The 21,462-nt window shown below is 49.7% G+C and overlaps 1 protein-coding gene and 1 long non-coding RNA gene across 2 annotated transcripts; one reads left to right on the top strand and one right to left on the bottom strand.

Moving 5' to 3' along the window:
* Positions 1 to 549: 549 nt before the first annotated feature.
* Positions 550 to 817, top strand: LOC110569572 (mitochondrial import receptor subunit TOM6 homolog). The gene has a single exon (XM_064360193.1). It carries the CDS (start codon positions 550 to 552, stop codon positions 772 to 774), a length of 225 nt encoding a protein of 74 aa, XP_064216263.1. The 3' UTR covers positions 775 to 817.
* Positions 818 to 10,798: 9,981 nt separating this feature from the next.
* Positions 10,799 to 13,238, bottom strand: LOC105722135 (uncharacterized). The gene is made up of 3 exons (XR_001108500.3): positions 13,027 to 13,238; positions 11,929 to 12,134; positions 10,799 to 10,882 (listed from the first exon to the last, which is right to left on the bottom strand). It is a non-coding gene; the product is annotated as an uncharacterized LOC105722135 (long non-coding RNA).
* Between the last annotated feature and the right edge of the window lie 8,224 nt (positions 13,239 to 21,462).

The following is a 21,462-nucleotide window of genomic DNA, read 5'->3' as shown; positions in this document are numbered from 1 at the left end:
AATACTTACCATATGACTACAATCCCACCTGCTCATAAAAAGGGAAACTCATGTTCACATAAAAACTACTACATAAATGTTAACAGCAGCTTTATTCATAATTACCAAAAGCTGGTATAATCCAAACGTTCTTTAACTGGCAAATAGATAAACTGTGGTACCTCCAACAGTGCTAGAGTGGAATACTACTCAGCCATCAAAATGAACAACCACGTGTTACAACAGCATGGAGGAATCTTAAATGCATTTTGCTAAGTAACAGAAGTCAAACCCAAAAGGTTGAATATTACATGATTTCTTCTGTATGACATTCCGGAAAAGGCATAACTATAGGGACTCAAAATAGATCAGTGGTTGCCAGGGCTTAGTGGTGGGGAGAGGGGTTGACTCTAAAGAAGCAGGACAAGGGAATTTTTGGAGTAATTGAATTGTTCTCTATCATGATTGTGGTAGTATATTCATAACCCTATGCTTGTCAAGACCTATTGTACCATGTGCCATAAAAAGTGAATTTTAGCCTCCAACGAGGTTTGTGCGAAGCTTCCTATTATGACTTCCAGAGGGGTCCCGGTGAGCGCTGCCGGCTCGGCTAATGAGACCCCCGAAATACCAGACAACGTGGGAGATTGGCTTCGGGGCGTCTACTGTTTTGCCACTGATAGGAATGACTTCCGGAGGAACTTGATCCTCAGTTTGGGACTCTTCTCTGTGGGAGATTGGCTGGTCAGGAACTTGAGTGACACTGACCTCATGGCACCTCAGCCAAGGGTGTAGCCAAGTAGACAAATGGAATCCTGTGCTGAACCCGAACCATCCAAAAAACCGCCTACAATCTGTGACCATCACAAGATGTGCCCTGATGGCAGCTGAAGTGGGATTCAGATGGGCACTTTCCTTTTCCTTATCCCGGCCTAGTTTCCTTTTGTTCCTTGAGTCCACGCAGAATTCCATTCTCTGGTCAGCAGACAGGTTTAAGCTAAAGTAATTCCTCTGTTGTGTAAAGTTCTGTACAAAGTTCCTAAGCTTCTCCAGGGGGTGATCTTTGCGCTTGTCCTGAGAAATAACAATGCTGTTTTAACAAACATTTGAAATAAATGCTGCACACAAAGTAAAAAAAGTGAATTTTACTGTCTGCAACTTTTAAAAATTGACCAGAATGTTGCTGGGAACCCAAAATGGAATACAAACTAAGAAATCAAACTGCGATGCAAATAAATCCTATTGTTACATTGAAAGAGATGGAAAAGAAAATACCTCACAGAAGTAACTGTGGAAAACAGTTTTAAATGGATGCTCTAAGACTGAAGACCAGAACTGTACTGAATGTGGCTTTTGCTGGGCAGCAGCAGAAAGAACTATACACAAGTGCCGTATGTAAATTTGTGTACATTGTGTACATATACACAATGCTATAAGTAAATTTGCTCTTCACAGAGGTTTGGGTTAGCAATTATGAAACTATGTGTGTGCATACAGGGGTTGAAAAAACAAGTTAATACAGTCAATTCTCATAGATTGCAGTAGCTACATTCTATAGATCACTGTAAATACTGAATTAGCAAATAGTGAAGCATGGGTCCCAGGGGAAATAGAGAGTTAGGGTCCTGTGAGCCTCTGGTCATAATATTTTCATCAACCAATCAATACATTGCCTTGTTTTGTGTGTGTTTCTGTTTAAAGACACTTTATTTACTATATAGTAGTGTTCATTCACTAACATGGAACTCATGGCCAACCAACCGTGCTGTAATTCATGCCTGGATGAACCTTCTCTAACACAGGTATTTTCTTTGTAAGGCTCATAACAGCCTTTTTGTGCTCAGGAACATTAGACAGCACTTCAGCACTACACTTGGGGGGCATTTTAAACAGCAAAATCACCAATAAAAAGCATAAAAATGGGAAAAACATGACACTAAATCGTGAAAAGGACGCTTGTTTACCACATGACAGCCAGAGCAAGAAGGCAGAACGGAGCCTTGTTTTGACCTCAGCTAAGAACAAGCACATCGGGCAAAAGTTTTTGCAGCTCTGGGAATGTCAACGAATGACTGGCCAAAGGCCCCAAGAACTGGTTTTGGAGTTATAAATTACAGGTAGCAGGCGAATTTGCAAATACAGAATCTGTGAAAAGCGAGGATCAACTTTATATGGTAGATAACGAGAGCCAGATGAGGGGAATGGGGTGTCAACCCAACCATCTCTCGAGGCCAGTCACAATTGCTAAGTGCATCAGACTTTTTGGAGTTAAAACTCATTGCATGCAAGCAAGCTGGAAGGGCTCTTAGACACCAAGTGTTCACCACTCCTTTTACAAAGAACACTGAGGCCTAGGAAGGGATACATGGCTTGTCCAGGTCACGCATGGAATAGCCCTCTGTGTTTCTTTCCCATCATGGCCCGGGGCTGTCTTGGTTCACCTCTCAAGGATCTAAAGTCCTGAGGGCTGGAATTTTGTAGGGAGGAGTTAGCATGTTTAAAACCCAGGCCTCAGTTTAAACAGAAGAATCTCTCTCCTACCACAGATCTGCCGGAAATAACTTCAAAATAGCAAGTGGAGTGCCAGGGCTCAGACTCAGACCACCTCTGTTTCTACCAGGGCTCACTCCTCAGGTGATCTCATCCATTCTCATTACTTTAAGTACCGACTTCATGCAACTTTACATCTCCAGCCCAGACCTCTTCTTCTGGACCCCATACTCCGATTTCCAACTGCCTTCTTGGCGATGCCATGTGGATACCTAATAGGCATCTGAAACCTAACATCTCTCAAGCAGAACTTTGATGCCCTCCCCCAGCCTGCTGCTCCTGTCCCCATTCTTTCCCGCCTTAGTAAATGGCCGCTAGAATTGCTAAGGCTAAACCCAGAGCATCACACTTGAGTGCTTCCTTTCTCTCACGTCATACATACGATTCAGCAGCCAATCCTGTTGGCTTGGGGGACTTCTTACCACCTCCATTGCTGCCACCTAGGCCCTCTGACTACTGTGTTGGTAAATCTCCTGAACTTTGTTCCATGTTTCCAGCCTTGCCCCACACAGTCTGCCAAATCCCCATTAGAATTGTCCTTATAAAATGTCAGGTCACGTCACTCCTCTTTTCAAAACCCTCCAATGGCCTCAGAGCAAAATCCAAGGCCGGCAGATGACTCCCAAAAGCTACGTGAGCTCTGATCTCTCCTCCCACCCTATCCCACTTCACCCCATTCCAGCCATACGACTCCTGGCTGTTCCTGAACACCTGGGCAGTTTCAGCTGGGCCTGTGTTCTTGGGGTCCCTCTGTCTGGGAAGCTCTTTTCCCAGAGAGCAGGTTTGTGGCTCTTCAACACTTTCCCCCTGGTCCCAGACAAGCAGGAGGACATCTGGGTTGGAAACCTTAGCTTGCCAGGTGGAGTCAGGCTTAGACCTCATGTTTTACTGAGCTCTGCTCCAATGTCTCTTTATCAGAGAGCTTTGCCAAACTGCACCATCCCCATCACTTGGTATCCCCTTCATCCTGGTTTATCTTTTTTTTGTGTTTTTTTTTTTTTTTTTTTTTTTTTGACAGAGTCTTGCTCTATTGCCCAGGCTGGAGTGCAGAGGTGTGATCTTGGCTCACTGCAACCTCCCTCCGCCTCCTGGGTTCAAGCAATTCTCGTGCCTCAGCTTCCCGAGTAGCTGGGACTATAGGCATGCACCACCATGCTGGGATAATTTTTGTATTTTTAGTAGAGAAGGGGTTTCACCATGTTGGCCATGCTGGTCTTGAACTCCTGACCTCAGGTGATCCCCCACCTCAACCTCCCAAAGTGCTGGAATTATAGGTGTGAGCCACCGCACCTGGCCCTGGTTTGTCTTCTGAACACTCTTTGCCACCTGCTCCGCTATATCTATTTATTTGTGAATTTTCTGTCTTCCTCCACTAGATCGGAAACTCAGGTCTAATTCCCTGTACCTAGAATATTGCCTGTACTATAGTAGGTACTCAAGGTTTTGTTGAATGAGAGAATGAATAGAGCAGGAGGCGGAGAGGCTCTGGGTTGACAGGCAAACCCAGAGCCTCCCCGCCTCCTGCTCTAAGGATCAGGAGGAGAGAGCAGCTAAGGAAGCCAGTCCTGAATTTTCCCTAGGGATAGGGAATAAGTTGGGGGCTCTCTGAGGAGCCCTGGAAGCGCCCACTCTGCCGCTAAGGCTGTGAGGAAAACGGGCCAGGGTATCCTAACAGCCTCCACTCAGAAAGGACCTGGAAACTTTTAATGAAACAAAATAACAAATGTCGTGGCTTGGGGCTTGGTGCGGCCTCCCGCTCCTCCCATGCCTGTCCCACACACCCGGACCCACCCTGAATGCCCTCAGCCCCTCCAGCTGCACAGGGGCTGGTTTTCCTGCACTCTGCTCCTGTTCACAGAGCCAACTTCCTCCCACCCCACACAGACGTTCCCAGAGCTCATCGGGAACCTTCTGATTTGCATCTCCAAAGAAATAAAATTCCACTAAATGCTGTTTGTTTTTCCTTCTGTTTGCCCTGAGGCGGGCCTGTTGTGGCTCCTAGGATCCAGAGTGGGTAATCCAGCCGATGTGTGGTTCAGGGAGCCGGGACCCTAGAGGCCTTTACAATAAAAAGGGGAGCCTGCAACTCTCGTTTGAAAGGAGATGGGGGGAGAGGCGGGAGAAGGAAAGAGAAATCGACACCAAAACCTGCCTGACACAATTATAGCCACATTTGCATAACAGAGACCGAGAACTCGCTTAGAAGGAGTGGTAATTAGATTCTCTGGTGATTAGGGACACTTTCCAAACGTGGGGAGACGAGAGGGAAATCCAACCCTGAAGTGGAAAAAGAATGTACAGAATTGAGGCTCGCTGTCGGGAGGCGGGAAAGAGGACTCACAGACTGAGAGCTAATTGGCTCTAGGCCGACACCTCCTGGCAAGCCAACGTTTCCAGCCCAGATCTGCGTGTCTGGACTAGCGAGGGAAAGCGTTGAAGACCCACAGACCTACGTGGGGGGCATCCAAGCTCCTCCCCAGACCAGCTGTATGACCTTGTGCACCTGTAACCTCCCTGAGGCCAGGTAACTCACATGCCAAATAGGGTTTAGAGGGCTGCTGGATGCTTAAATGAGATACTGTTGGAAGAGGGTGTGGACGATAGCACACAGCCAGTGGGCTCGTTTGAAAGACACCTTCGCCAACTCTCTTCCCGATGGGTGTCTCACAACAACTGCGTTGCTTCTGGTAGTGCTCCATAGTGCGAGGTTGACGCCCTTCACAAGGAGGTAGCCTGTGAGTTAGGAAGGCAGTGACCCCAGGGTGGGAAAGAAGCTGGCAGCCTTGTGGCTGGGGCATGTGTGAATATGGAGGCCTAGGAGTGTTAGGAAACGCGGTCTCAGATCAGCTCTTTCTCTCTCGAGCCTCAATTCTCACTTTTTCTGCTCTGGAAAGCGTGACATCATAGGGGTCACCTTGAATGCAATATTCATGCATATATAAAAACCATTTGCAAATGTGGATTCCTTATTATTAGTAACAGATAATTTGTATCATACCTCCTACTGCCTGGGTTATGAGCTTCTGGATGACAGGGACAAGATCTTTTATTTTTATTATCATTTTAAATTTCTGGCACTTGGCACGTAGTGGGTGATCGGGAAATGTTTAATGAATGTCCAACCATTTTTGACACTTCCTTTTTCCTCCAGTGTAGTGGGATTGGTCAATGGCAGGGGATTCTTTCAAACCAGACACCTTAACTTAGGTCTATATGGCCTTCATGACAGCAAAGAATTAAGGGGTTTAGGGGGACTTGTAATCCTCCCTACATGACTTCTGTGCAAGGTCAGGATGTTGAAACCAATGCCCTGGGTTTCTAAGAAAAGAGTGAATTGCAAGGAGCTTCTTTGAAACAGATCAGATTCACGTCATCCTCACCTCTCATCTGGACTCCAACGTTAGAACCTAATTGCTGTGATTAGGGACGAATGAGTCAACATTTATCCTTCTTTTAAAGGTGTGTGTATGTGTGTGTGCGTGTGTGTGTGTTTCATTTAAGTTGTGGCTATGGACGTATTCTTGCAAGTCAAGTATTAGCTGAAGCTGAGAGTTTGTGTTCAGCTGGTTTCCATGGTAACCTGTTAGCTTCCGTTGCCTTCCTCTCTCCCCTCCTCTGTTTTGGGGATACTCCTTTCCTAAGGGCCAAGATTAGTAAAAGAGAGAAACGCACATCATTCACACCAAGCTCAACTGCTCCCAGACAGCACGGCTGAGGTGTGGCTGCAAACCCAGTGTGTCTGTCAGTGTGTGGCAGAGCTCAGAGCTGGTGGACGACATGTTCCCCGCTTCAAGGTCGCTCCCACCCAGATTCCTGTTCAGCCCCCATGCCACCCTGATGGCCAGGCTGGTGCTGTAGGCATAGCTGTGCCCAGGGACTTAATTACATGCTTGGGATTCTGTCCTCTCCAAGACCAGATATTAGTTTTTAAAATAGAAGGACAGCAAAGGGTTAGCAAGAAGACAGGAGAGGCAAAGAGGGAGAACGACAGAGACGGAGTCAGAAAAAGAGAACAACCACCTTTTGACCTTTTGCTGTTTTGACCAAACGACAGTCCCCAGAGATTACAGGTAGAAGCAGAAGTCAGAAGACCAGGACTCAGGCTCAGAATAAATGTAGGCACAGCCTAAACATTTCCCAATTTGCAGCTCACTCATTTGAAGACATAAGGCATATAAGCCTATAAAACCTCCACCTTTCCGTGGCAATATCCACATAAAGGTCCCCACCCTTCACTTTTAATATTTCTCATGCAGTCAGTTACCTTCTTAAGGCAAGAGGACATGTGCAAAGAATCAAAGACTTAGGCTCTGTTTAACCTAGGCAACGACATGCCATTCACCAATTCCATCCCTACACAATTCACCGATTCCATCCCCACAAAACCTTTTGATGTGGGTACTATGAAGAACCACCATTGTACAGAGATGGAAATGGAAGCACAGAGAAGTTAAGTAAGTTGTCTGAAGTCACACAGCAAGCTAGTGGCAGAGCCAAGATTCAGAGACTCCAGGGTTTGTGTTTGTAACGTCTACATCAACGTGGCTGAAAGAGAACTCAGCAAGCATCTCATCCAACCATCTCACTTTCCTCAGAGGAACCCAAATCCCAGAGTTGGTGACTTACCCAAGGTCATACAGCTTGTGAGCTGCAGATGCCCCGGGCAAGTGCCCATATAATTAAGCCACAGCTGCTTCCACCCCTTCCGGAAAAAGTCAAGCGGGCAAAGTCCTTGCCTCTAACCCCAGCTGCCTCCCCATCCCCGGGGTTCAGAGCCCTGGCTCCCTGCCCTTCGAGGTGCCCCTTCCCAGATGGCCCCCGTCAGCCTGTCTAAGTCTCACCTCCCTGGGTGAAGGGGAGGGGGCGCTGCCCAGCAGTCCTGCTAAGAGTGACAGCGCCGCCCACAACCCTGTCATCTCTGCCTCGCTCGTCCCTGTCAGCCGCCTCCCAGCTCCCAGCTGTCTGTCAGCAGCTGCTCAGGGATATAAATAACCAGCCGTTGGCAGAGGCGCCCTAGCAGAGAGGGGCGGGGGCAGGGAGGAGGCAGAGGGGCTGCTGACAGGCAGTGAAGAAACTCGAGGGTCCTCCTTCCGGTGCAGACGTTCCGAGCTGATCCTCAGAGGACCAGGTTGAGGCCTAGAAGGGGAGAGGAAGTGAGATGTAACAGGAAGCAGCTGAGTAGAGGGATGGAGGCCGGTGCTCCAACCCAGCACCGTGTCCGAGGCCTTCCACCTATCGGGTGCCAAAGACTTAGACTTAGGCGCTGTTTAACCTACACAACTCCGTGCCAGGCACTGCTCGAATCTCACCACATGTATTGATTAACTCATTTCATCCCTACAAAAACTCTCATGTGGGTGCTATGAAGAGCCATCGTTTTACAGAGATGGAAACGGAAGCACAGAGAGGTTAAGCAGATTGTCCAAGGTCAGACAGCAAGCTAGTGGCATAGCCAGGACCCCAGTCCTCCCCTCCATCTCCAGATTCTTGAGGAAGTAGATGGGAGACTCCTCCCCTCACAATATTTGTGGGACGTAAGGATACTAAATCCATCATCATTTTACAGAGATGGAAACAGAAGCACAGAGAAGTTAAGCAAATTGTCCAAGGTCACACAGCAAGCTAGTGGCAGAGCCAGGACTCCAGTCCTCCCCTCCATCCCCAGATTCTTTAGGAAGTGTATGGGGGACTATTCTCCTCATAATATTTGTTGGGTATAAGGATGCTAATTCTGTAAGGAGCAGACGATCCTGGAGAGGAGAGGGTTCCCGAGGCCTGCTGTAAACGCAGAGTAGAGGTGGATAGAAGGAAAAGTCGAGTTTGGGCAGAACTGGAAGGACAAGAGAATCATTTAAAATTCAGCTAACATTTATCAAGCCTGTAGCAGATGTTGAGTGCTTCCGCACACATCACCTCGTTTCATCGTCTCTATAATTCCAGGGTGGGCAGTGTCGCTGTTTTACAGATAAGGACGTTCAGGAGTGATAAGGAGAATCAAGAAACAGCAGCGCTGGAAGAAACTTTGGAGATTGTTCGGTTCTGTTGCCACATTCTGCTGAGAAGACACAAAGAAGTTAGTGACATGCCCAAAGGCACACAGCCTGCAGTGCAGGGCTGGACACGGTGACCGTACTGTGCAGCCACTTCCGCCTGCCCCGCCTCTTGGTGTGTGGCTGACAGCTGCTGGATTGATCCAGCCAATCACCTTAGGAAAGTCACCGAGCACCCCTGGAGCTTGGGTAGAGTTAGGAGAGGGGCTGACAGGACCTATGTACTCAGCAAAGGCTGCCCTTCTGGTGGCTCTTCAGTAGAGCGACGGATCTCATGCTGTGGTTTGCATCAGTAACACCTGGAAGGCTGTGAAAACAGAGTGCTGAGTTGCACCCCAGAGTTTCTGAATCAGTGGGTGTAACTTTCTATATGTATTATGATGTTTTGACATTTAAACATCTTTCTGGCGGGAGAGAGACTGCTCCTCCCTGGGCTAGCCACCTTCTTAAAGGGCACATTGGGCTCAGTGGGAGCAGGCCTTTGATGTGCAAACTAACCCCCCCAGAGCCAGACCTCTATCTGGCCCTTCTACCCTGGGAAGCAATCTTCTTCTGCCCTAAGCATCCCGGGGCCAGGTCCCAGGCAATGGAGACCACCCCTGTAGTTTAAAGCCTGTTGACATTACCCAAACTAGCCAATCCTAAAATGTTCACCCCACTCTGCTTTGCCTTCTCATGAAAAACCCAGTGAAGAGTAGCTCTCTCCTCACTCCTGCCCACAGGAGGTCTGTGCTGAAGCCTGAGAATTGGGATTTCCATTAAGTTACAAGTTCTCGGGTGATGCTGTTGCTGCTGGTCTGAGGACCCCACTGTGAGAACTATTGGAATAGAGGAGTCGAAGGTAGCCGGGAAGCTGTAGACACATTTGCATAGTGCGCCCAGGGAGCCTCTTGAAAGGAAAAGGATGAGGACGCTGATCTCTTATTTACTCTAATTCAGTAGGTCCTGATGGACTGAGATGGTAATGACCTTACACATTACCGGTGAGAATAGACAGCAGGGGCCCCACGGGAGAATTCATCCTGAGGGCAATTGCAGACAGGGCTAAGCAAAGCCCTGTGGACCAGCAGCGTCAACACCTTGAGGGAGTTGTTAGAAATGCAGATTATTAGGCCCCATCCAAGACATACTGAATCAGAGTGTCTGAGTGCGTGGCCCCCAGATCTGTGTTTGAAGAAGCTCTCCGGGTGATTCTAACACACAGTGAAGTTTGGGAAGCACTGGTATAGGCCAACCGTCTGCCTTCATACTGGACCCTGCATTACCTTGATGGCAAGGTGGCCGGTTCTGGCACAGAGTGTGGCACAGAGTGTGGCTAGTGTGGCAGTGGCTAGAAACTCTCCCAGATCCAGCCACTTAGCGGGTGACCTGTGGGGACAGTAGCAAAGCAGGTGAGTAAAAGCTCATTTGCACTGTATCAGAAACCCAGAAGTGGCACAGCCCTGAGCGGGTCTGAGCAGGCGTCTGATCGGCAAAGGCATAAAGGCTGCCATGGGAAAACCCCACTGGACTGTGTGAGACCAATGCGGAGCCATCATTCAGGAGGCAGTGATAGAAGCAGGGACTGGGCAGGCTCTCCAGTGATCTGTTTACTGACCCATCACACTACACAAGCCCTAGGGCTTTTCTGTCCATTGCCGGGTCAAGCACTGGGGAGGAAGAGAGGGTACTAAGAGAGGCTGCCTGCTCAATGGGGAAAGTGGCTGCTTAAAGGATTGATTTAGGTATTCAAAGATCTGTGACCTTCCTTTTTTTGAGACAGAGTTTCATTCTTGTTGCCCAAGCTGGAGTGCAACGGCACTATCTTGGCTCACTGCAACCTCCGCCTCCTGGGTTCAAGTGACTCTCCTGTCTCAGTCTCCTGAGTATCTGGGACTACAGGCACCCACCACTACGCCCGGCTAATTTTTGATATTTTCAGTAGAGACGGGGTTTCACCATGTTGGCCACACTGGTCTCAAACTCCTGACCTCAGGTGATCTGCCTGCCTCGGCCTCCCAAAGTGCTGGAATTATAGGTGTTAGCCGCCACGCCCAGCTGACCTTTGTACCCTAAGCTGATGAAATACGCCACTCCATTTATATTTCTGTAGATTTCATATTTTATTTGTGCTTCTAACAGAGAGAGTTGGTTAGTGGGACTTGCAGCGGAGAATTCTGACTCATGGTAGCCTGAAGATGAGGACTAAGGAAGGAGGTCATTTGAAGGATATTTAATGGCCCAGGATCTTCAGTCTGCCCTGAAGGACCGTAGATTCCAAACAGCAGAAGATGGTTCCACTGAAGACTGTGGCAAGGGAGGATCTGGGAGAGGAGCGTATGGGAAGACGCCCTTGGACACCTGGGGGTGATTCAGCTTCACCGTCCCCCAACATCTGGCACCCACCTCCCCTTCCCAAGCACCTCACACCTTTGCTGAGACTGTTCCCTTGGTCTGGAATGCCTTCTCTACTCTGCCCAGATGACAGACACCTGTGCCTCTTTCAGGAATTGGCTTGGGATCTTTTCTCTGAAGATTTTCCAGACCCGTCCTGAGACAGTGTTGCCATTGCTCCCCACTGGACTCTCTATGTATTTCCATCATAGCATATACACCTTCTGCTCCAGGACTGTACATTCCCCAAGGCAAAGATTGCCTTGTCTTTCTTTCAGACTCAGTACCTCGAGTGGCAAATGAGATAGATACTACCCAGGTAGAGCTTATCGTCAGGTGGAATTTTTATAAAAATATCTGAATAAGGGATTAAGCCTCAGTGAGGAGCTTTAAATGCATGATATTTTACCGGTTATACTACCAGGACTTTAGCACCTAATCTGCTTTAGAGTCACTCCTGCCTAGAGGAGATCCCAATTTAGTGGGGGAAACCCGTTCCTGCCCGTAGGGAGTTCCAGTCTGATAAGGGTGACACAGCCCTTGCCCTCAACGAATTCCCAGAATGATGGGTAAACATAACATATTAGCCATGACACTGTTTCCTGCCATTTGCTGGTTTCTTTTCATGCAATAAAAAATGTGGTCCCTGAGATCCCAAGCCTAAATTGTCCTGCAGTTCACAGTCCAGAGACAGAGCTCATATCCTGACATCAAATCTCGGAGAAGGCGCCGTTTGGTCTTGCATGGCCCCGGTGCCCGTCCCTGTGGGCAGGTGGGGCTGAGTGGAAGAAACGGAGGCAGGCTGGTCCTGCCAGTCTACACAGAATGGGTTTGCCATGGGACAGAGGTCTGGTATTGGGGAGGGGATTTGGAGGCGGGCACAGCAAGTTGTCCTTGACTGACAAAACTACTCCCCAGGGCTGCAGAGGGGGCTGGACACATAAATCCAGCATGAAATGTAGACGGGAGCACGTACCACAGAAGCAAGCGCAGATCAATACTCCAGAGTAGACTGAAAGGCGGAGAGGAGTCCTGGTGTTTGAGGTCAGGTGGAGTTAAATGGGGAAAGCTCACAGGGGAAGATGAATTTGACCAGGAATTGGAAGAAAGAGTGCAACAAGTTTTAAGAGGCTTGTCCTTGCAGATGCCTGGGGACCAGGACGGGGTGTGCTGAAGGAATACCTGACGAAGAAGAGGACAGTTCCTCAGAGGATGCCGGAAACCCCAGGTCCCACCAGTCTCACACACCCAGCCCAAGGCCCTTCACCCCTCTGCCCCCTGTCACAGCATAGGATGCTGTCCCACCCACAATGGTGGGGACCAGCTCTTGGGAGCCTGCAGTCTTAGAAGATAAACATGCATAGCTTTACTCCTTCCAGAGTGAGAAACAGGGATGGGGATGGGGGGTTGGGGGATGGGAGGTGGTGGACGTTAAGTCCTATGGAAATTAGGAATAGTGGTGGGTAGGGGGCAGGAAGGAATTGGGAATTGAAGGGGGAGAGGGAGAGAGAGAGAGAGAGACACTATAGCCATGCCACCCTGAACACACCTGACCTCTTCTGATCTGGGAAGCTAAGCAGGCCTGGGCCTGGTTAGGGCTTGGATAGGAGAGAGAGATAGAGGTTTTAGCCTATGAAAGGAGCAGAGTATGGGGTAGAGGAGAAAACAGGGGCAGCCCTCACTGTGGTCATGGCAACACAGATACATCCAACTGTACCCATAAACTCCACTGTGTGTGAGTCTGTTCCCAAGCCAAAGCCACAGGACAGAAAGGAACAAACAGATCCCCACGTGTGGGAATCACCTCCAGAGAGCCTACACCTCTCCTGGCTGGGCACTGCCAGGGGCGGGAGTGGGGGATTCCTTTCAGAGGTCACATCTCTCTTGGGTCAAACAGAGGGATGATTTCCATGCCGAGTGCCTTCTTCTACAGAAAGGAATATAATGGTAGGCACGTGGTTTGTGCTTGAGGCACGGTCGGAGGCTCTGGGGTCGGGGGAGAGGTCTCCCATCAGGTGGGCACAGAGGGTGGCACAGCCCTACTCACACATCCCCATGCAGCCCAGGAGCTCACCACCAGGACCATGCCACCAGACAAGGCACATCCCTGCTTCCCTCTCCCCAGGTTGGGGTGCGCTGGGCTCCAGATGGATTTTAGGAAGGCAGATTCCTCAGTTGGCTGGAGGAGGAGTCTCTGCCAAGCCCCCGCAAAGCTGAGCTTCCCCCACCCTCCTCTTGTTCTCTCTCTCCCTTTGCATTTTCTTGCCCCGACTTCCTCTGCTTATCTTCTTTCAGCTCCCGTTTTCTTTTCTGCTCGCCTGGCCTCTCTCCCCGCCCACCAAGTCCCTCCTTCCTCTTCCTCTTCCCCTCTCCGCTGTCATCTGTCTCCAGTTCCTTTGGTCTCTCTCCTCTCTCCCCACCTGCCTTCTCTCTATTTAAATCGATACTGAAGCCAGAGGAGTAGGTGGAAAAATACTGCACTGGGGACAGCAGAGAGGAAAGTTTTGGCGTTAGACCTTTTTCTTCCTGCCACAGTAGAACCAGAGCAGAGATCCCGAGAGCCATTACCACTCACCCATGTATCCCCCACACTCACAGCCCGCACCCCCAGCCAACACCACCACTGTCTGGTAGCAGGAGGCAAGAAGTCAGGGCAGGAGACAGCGGTCACACCCCAGCCCCTTCCTGTGTACCCTGCAGCCAATTGTGATTTTCAACCCATGAGGAAAGTGGAACTTTCCTAAGTTTGGTTCATCTTGGGGTCAAGCCTCATGGAAACCCTAGGTATTCTGTCAGTTGTAATTTGTCCAAAGCCAAAGTTAAGTCATCACCCCCCATCCACTTCACATTGAATTGTGTACTGATCACCGTGGTGGGAGGAGGGCTGGGTCCCTGGTCCTGAGGAGTCCCAGAATGGCTGGAACACCTGCCCCAGGCCTTGATGGTCCCAGAGCTGGGGCTGGGAGGACAGAGGTGGGCCTGAACATCTGGAGCTGGACAGGTTGTTTAGAAGACTTTTCAGAACTGAAACCAAGTTCAGAAATGAGGACAATCTTTTAACTCCCATTTGGCTAACATGGAACTCCTTGTTATGTTGTAAGCCCACCCAGTGAGATGCAGGCTTTTCCTAATGGTCCATAAACACATTTCCTGAAGCTCAGGGCCCTCCCTTGGGGAGCAGTTACCCACCAAGGAGCCCCTCTACTGTGGACAGCTATACTAGGAATAGGCTAGCCACAGGATGTCCGCCTGGTGCCCCAAAGGGAACTCTTGACCCAGGAAACTCCTTCAAATGCATGCAGATTGACATTCAGTCACCTGAACGGCTCCTGGGTCCGGGTGCAGGCTGAGGGTGGTAATGAATGGGGCTGTCAGCCCAAGAGCCTTCACTCATGCTCTAGGACCCCACACTGTAGAAAAATATGGGTCCCTGGGTGCCACAGGCAGCAGGGGGCGCGGAAGCGGTCAGCCATCAATCATCTGCTACTGGGGCTGCGTGTGTGTACTTCACGTACATCCTTGCCCTCACTGGCTTGCACGTGATTGGGGGATTCTTTATCTGTGTGTGCATGTTCGTGAGTGTTTTTATCAGTGTGGAAAGGTGTAGCTGTGCATATGTCTTACATATCTGTGTTTCGGGAATCTATGTGGGTACAGAGGGATCTGGACAACTCTGTGTGTGTGTGTGTGTGTGTGTAAAATGAAACACAGACACACTACACAGAGAAAGAGCACTGGAGAAAAATGAGCGGGCTAAAACAAGTGGTGAAAGAAAGCACAGCCTATGTAAGGCCTGATGGAGTTCTTAGCTTCCTGCTAGTGTTCACCATGATCCAGCTCTGCTAATCTTAATGGTTGTTACAGAATCTTAGTCATTCTAGGGCACTTTGACTTTACCTCATTCGATCCTCATAACAATTTCACAGGGATCCCTTTCCTAACTTCCAAGATGAACGCTCTGAACTCAGAGAGGTCAAGCGACTTGCCTAAAGTCACACAGCTCCTTAGATTTGACAAAGTTCTTCCTAGATAGTTCCAGTAGGTGAGAAATGTCATCTATATCAAAGAGAAATGGTACATTGCCGTGCAGCTCATTCGTCTAATATACAGCAGATCTAACAATGGTCTAACACAGCCTGGAACTTGCCCCTCTAAGAACTCCTAAGTCTGGACTAGGGTCAGATGTGAGTGCAGCTGTCGTGCAGGATAAGGGAATAAATAAAAAACTAAAATGCCTGGATAAAACCAGCCCCCACTAGACTTGTGTCTTATCCCTCAATGTCAATTTATTTGCATGCATGCACACACACATGTGGCCTGGGTACCATTTCCCTGTGCACCCCGGGTTTCCTCTCCCTGCCTATTGGCATTCTTGTGACCAGGCCTGCTCCCAGAGCAGAATCCCAGATCTATAAGAGGGAGCAGTTCCATTTCCTGCTCTCCAAGCTGTCCTCATGTAGGCAGGATGCACATGCAAAATGACTTCACACCGTCAAAGAAAACACACAAACAAATGCAGAGTAATAACCCAGCTGTAGGAGCTTTATACAGCCGTGCCAGGGGGTGGATGGATGAGCGGAGACACGGAACCGGGGGTGCTGAGTCAAAGCAGCTGTGTTCTGTGTTCAGGAACTGAACTCTAAGGGCAAGCTCTAGCTGGCACCTATACCTCAAGGCCTCTCGCATAGAGTCTGGCATGGAGCACTATTGAATGAAGACCTTAGACCCCATGGGCTCTGACCCAGGGTCTGAGGCACCTGTGGGGCCTGGAGCAGAAAGGTGAAATGGCAGGAGACCAGACAGACAGTCCGTGCCAAGGGGTAGAGCAAGCGCCTCCATACAGGCCTCAGGTCAGCCCCCTCCTGTAGTCACCGATGCAGTCGATGGCTGTCAGAAGATCTGGTCTGCCCTGGCAGAGCCTCAAAGCTGCACCAGGACTCCATCCTCAGTTCTGCAGAGCTCCTCCATTAGATCAACCGGCCTCCTGAGCAAGCTGGGAGAGAAGAGGCCACTGTACACCGGGGGAAGCTGAGCCCAGAGCAAAAAGGAACTGGGCATTGGGTCACGCTGGACTCTGGAGAGCCAGACCTGCCAATCTTCTTCTTCCAGCACTTCCTCCTCCCCACGGGCCTCATTTGAGGTCTCCTGGAGGTTGATTTAAACCAGGCTTTTACAAAAAAATCCCTACCTTGTATCCCTTGGTTTATTTTCCCTGGGCTCCAGTTCCCTGCTTGTAATTTGGATCACCCTGAAAAGATATAAACATCTCTCTGTTTAAAGAGCCTCTGAGGAGCCAACAGTGGCTCTCCGGCCCTTCTGTGATCAGAGAAAGCACTTGGGAGTGGGGAGATACGGGCCCTCCTGCCCCTGCCCTTGTCTGTATCTGAGCCTCAGGACTGAGGCCTGGGGGTGCTGGAGAGGATGAGGCCTGATGGGTCTGAGGAACCTGCAGGGAGCTGGAGGGCGGGGAGCACTTCTGCTCCCTGCACAGTGGCTGGTGCTGCAGTTTACAGCCAGGCACCTAATTTATAAGCTGTTTTTACTGCTGTTGTCAAACAGCCACAAACCAAAGAAATAAAGTAGCCAGAGGAACAATGTCTCGCCTCCACCTTGGCCATCCCAGCCTGTCTGCTGTGTCAGGGCCTCTGTCTCCAGGGCCGGAGAGCCGAGGTCCTCTGGTGACAGATCTTCCAAAGTGATTCCTTGGGGCCCTGAGAGGGTAGGAGACACATTCGAGGAAGCTAGTGGGGAAACCAAAGCCAATTGCAGGGGACAGCCAGGTGGGAAGCTCCCAGCGTCCCTCCAGAGAAAGGGGCACAGGTTCAAACCTTGCTGCCTCCTGGTCAGGCATATCTGGAAACTGCTCTAGAGCCCGTGTGGCTACCTCACCAGCTTCTCCTGGTGCCAAGGGGAGAAAGGCCAGTGACAATGTCCTGCAGAAGGAAGGCAGTGATGTTCACCCTGGGGCTCCATCCCACACCCAGCCACTACCCTGCTCACCCGCAGCCCCCATGGTCCACACCACACTGTCAGCACCTGATGGCCGGATGAGCGCTGATGGCATGGTGCTGCTCGATACCTTCTATACCATGATACCTCAGGGCGCTTTGGTGTCCCCTTTCTCATCACTGCGGGCCAGGTCCACAAGAAGCAGGTGATCAATAAATACACAGGGAGCGAACTGAGCGATTCTGGAAAGAAAACAGGGGTCAGAGCACTGCCCCTGAAGAAGGCAGCAGGCAGGCATGAGGGTGCTGAGTGTGGAGTGTGAGGCAACCACCCAGGGAGGAACTAGGATCCACCCTGCAGACACAGCCATCCACACTCTTGGGGAAGAATTGGTCATTTTCAACAGTCACTCTTCTATATCCCACTTCCACGTGGGCCTTGAACTCATGATGTGTTTGGTCAGGTGCTGAGAGCTCCAAAAGTTCAGTGAGAAATGTCAAGCACAGCCTCCCATTAATCATGCTGGAGAAACACAGAGGAGAGTGGCGACCTCTCCCAGGGCCTCCAGGAATGCGTCATGGAGGAGGCAACACTTTGAGCTGAGTATAGAAGACTGAGTTTCCTGGCTACAGACTAGGAGACAGCTATTCCAAAACATGAAAAGCAGGGTGGGTCATAGCCACTCAGTTGCTGAATCCTGATTGCCCACTACAGATAACCAGCTCCAGCCACAGCTCAAGGTCAAGACCACTCTCTCTCCATAGCCACCCAAATCACAAGCTCACGTAGACCCGTTCAGAAATCCCTCTCCTTAGCCTAAGCAACTCTCCTCTCTGCCTTCTTTATCCCAGACACAGATGGATGACAGAACCCCCTCTTCTCTTTCCCCTTGTCCCAGCCTGGGCATCCCTCTGCTGATGGCAACTGCACTTGGTGTCACCCATCTTCCTTCATTACAACCCTTCATGCTTAACCACAGAAACGGTCAAGAGTGCAGCTCACTCATCAAATATACACCAGGTCTAACATTGGTCTAGTACAGCCAGGAGCTTGCCCCTCTAAGACCTCCTAAGCTTGGACTATGGTGAGATGTGAGCACAGCTGCCCTGCAGGATAAGGGAATAAGTAAAAAAAACCCAAAGTGCCTGGAAAAAAACAGCCCCCGCTAGACTTGTGTCCTATAACTCAATGTCAATTTATTTGCATGCAATAAGTCTCCCACCCCTCTCCTACCCATCCACCATAGCCTCAGTTAGTCTAATATCCATTCAACGGACACGTATGGGTCCACTCCATGTAAGGAGAATGAGAGACGCAAGGGAAGTAACCTTGACTGATATTTAGTCTCTGCCCTTGAGGAGCTCACAGCTGAGTAGAAAATCATGACATAATGGCCAAGACTGACATCAAAAACCACCTATCAGAACCATCTCATTACAAGAAAACTGGGAAAGATTAAGTGACTTGCAACATCGGAGAACAACACTGCAGAGAAGAAGCTGGACCCAGGCACTCTTCCCAGAATCATATTTAACAAGTATGGATTTGTTATCAGATGGACCTGGCCTTGACCCCTGGCACTGCCATTTTCTAGCTGTGTGACCTTTAGAATGTTACTCAGCCTGTCTGAGTCTCGGTTTATTCCTATGTAAAACAAGGAGAGCAAGGCCTTGCTTACAGGATTAGAATAAGGATCAGGGTGGCTCATCCCTGTAATCCCAGCACTTTGGGAAGCCGATGCAGGGGGATCGCCTGAGGTCAGGAGTTTGAGACTAGCCAACATGGTGAAACCTAGTCTCTACTAAAAATACAAAAATTAGCCGGGAATGGTGGCATACTCCTGTAGTCCCAGCTACTTAGGAGGCTGATGCAGGAGAATTGCTTGAACCCAGGAGGCGGAAGTTGCAGTGAGTTCAGATCGCACCATTGCACTCCAGCCTGGGTGACAGAGTGAAACTCTGTCTTGAGAATAAAAAAAAGAAGAAGAAAGATCAGGGTGAGATGCCGGAAAGTGCCAGGCAACATAATGAATTCAGTAGGAGGTAGCCTGCAGGAGCGGCTGTGGCAGAAGGCAGAGTAACGGTAAGAGCTAACATGCTGTGTGTCGGGGCCCCACATGTACCTTCTCACATCACCTCTCTGAAGTAGGCACTTTTCATTTTTAAGACAGTTGAAGAAAATGAGTCGGAGAATGCAAGGAACTTGTCCAAGGTTACCAAGGTAAGAGGTGGGGAGAGGCACCACCGGGGGTCCCACCCTGCAGTCCTACCCGTGTCACTGCTGGTCTGCTCTGACTCTCAACCTATAAACATGTATGGAGTCCCTGAGGTTTACAAGCACTCTGGGGATATGGAGCAGAACACTATAAAATCCTGGCCCTCGAGGCTCACAGCGAGTTGAAGTAATCAGGGAAGGCTTCAGAGAGGAGGAAGGGACTCCACATGGGCTTTGAAGATGGAAATATTATAGAAAAATGGGGAGATATAGATAGACATTCCCACAGATAGAAATGGCATGAGCCAAGGCCCAGAGGCAGGATTAGTACCAGTATAAAAAGGTTTGTTTTCTCTTTTTTGTTGTTGTTGTTTTGTAGAAATGGAGTCTTACTATGTTGCCCAGGCTGGTCTCAACTCCTGGCCTCAAGTGATCCTCCAGCCTCAGCCTCCCAAAGTGCTAGGATTACAGCCATGAGCAAGCACGCCCAGTCAGGAGAGGGTTTTTTTGGTTTTTGTTTTTGAGACAGAGTTACACTCTGTTGCCCAGGCTGGAGTGCAGTGGCGTGATCTTGGCTCACTACAACCTTCGCCTCCCGGGCTCAAGCAATCCTCAACTTCACCCTCCCGAGTAGCTGGGACCACAAGTGTGCACCACCACGCCTGGCTGATTTTTGTATTTTTCGTAGAGATGGGGCTTCACCACATTGCCCAGGCTAGTCTCCGTCCGCCTCAACCTCCCAAAGCGCTGGGATTACAGGTGTGAGCAACTGTGCCCAGCCAGTAGAGGGGTTACTGAGTCCCACATTTACATATCACCTTTTCATTCACTCATTCATGTTTTCACTCATTCATTCATTCAGTGCATATCTCTTGAGCACCTACTATTTATCAGGCATTGTTCTAAACCTCGGCAATAGATAAACAAGGATGCAGGTCTCAACTCAGTCTAGCTGGCAAAACAGTGCAAGGTGAAATATTAGGATAGACAATACAGGGTGGTAGGGGACCCAGAGGAAGGGCTCTAAATCTATGCCCGTGGAGTCTGGCAGGGTCTCCTGGAGGAAGTGGTGTCTAAGCTGAAACGTGAGGGAGGCATATATGGAATGATTTCAAAATATTCATACTCACTATCATCATGATCAGCAGTGTCAAAAGCACTTACATTTATTGAAGCCTCGCTAAGTGCCAGGGACAAGATTAGGTACTTTATATATATTCTCTTCTAATACTCATGACAACTCTATCAGGTGATGCATGCTATTCATTACCCCTATTTAAAGATAAAGAAATGGAAGTAAAGAGTGTTTACAAGACTTGCCCAAAGTCACATGGCCAGGAAGTGGCAGGGTCCGGGATCAGACGAGTTCAGATGGGCCTTACCCTTTGTGTCCTCAGCCACTCGTCAGGCTAGATGGCAGAGAGAAGCATGCTCACGCCCATAACATGAGAGAGAGAGAGAGTGTGTGTGTGTGCGCGCGCGCGCGCACGTGCGCGCGTGCTGGGAAGGTGTTTAAACCATCAAGTGATGTTTCCAGTATGCCACAATATTCCTTAGTGTCACAGCAAGTGTCCACACCCTCAGCAGCTCAGCCTTTCCGCTCCTGTCAGGGATAATCCTTCAGAGTATAAACCCAGTGCTCCAAAATGCCAGAGCATCAAAAGACAAAGCAGCTCCCAGAAGGCCAAGGACATCTCCTTTTTCTTGAGCTTCTCCTACCCCTCAGCCCCTCCTGAGGAATTGGCCCATGGGAAGTAGAGAGACGACATGGACTGTCTACGTTTTTGCCAGGGAAGCTCAGGTAGATTCCCACGTCCTATTGTCACCAAACTCTCCCGGTTAACAAACCAAAACTGCCCACCAGATGTAAACTTCTGGAACGTGTTCTCCAAGAGAGACAACGTGAAGCAGCATGCTCAGTTGCAGATCAGTTCTGCCCTGAATCACTGTGGGGTCTCAGTGTCCTCCCCACAGAATGAGGTGTTCTGTCCAGGTAAGTGCAGTCTGTCTGAAAGGAGATAGGAAAAACAGTGAGACGCTGTCCTGGCTGACTGTCTACCTTCCTGGGGCCCCACAAGATCAGGATTCGAAAGATGGGGGTGGGTCTAGATGGTGATGCTTGGGGCCACAGTGTGATGGAACAGGAAAAAGTCTATGTCTTTCCCTTCCAGATATTTGGGCAGAAGAGTGAGAGTTCTGAGCTCCTAGGTTGTTCCTGGGATGTAGGGAGGGGATGAGGGTGATTAAATGAATCAAGCCTTGGAATGGCTCTTCCAGCGCCCAGGGCAGGGAGCGTTGTGTACTCCCTGCCAACTACAGGGCCAAGCCTGGTACCGCCATGATCACA

Source organism: Aotus nancymaae, unplaced genomic scaffold (genome assembly GCF_030222135.1).
Source record: "Aotus nancymaae isolate 86718 unplaced genomic scaffold, 86718_ANA_hifiasm-v0.15.2.pri h1tg000039l, whole genome shotgun sequence".
NCBI lineage: Eukaryota > Metazoa > Chordata > Mammalia > Primates > Aotidae > Aotus > Aotus nancymaae.
The sequence above is the reverse complement of the archived record's forward strand: the minus strand, read 5'-3'. Positions and strand labels throughout refer to the sequence as shown.

Bases quoted from the DNA above. Each gene is read 5' to 3' on its own strand.
- LOC110569572 (XM_064360193.1), top strand. From the start codon at position 550: ATGACTTCCAGAGGGGTCCCGGTGAGCGCTGCCGGCTCGGCTAATGAG.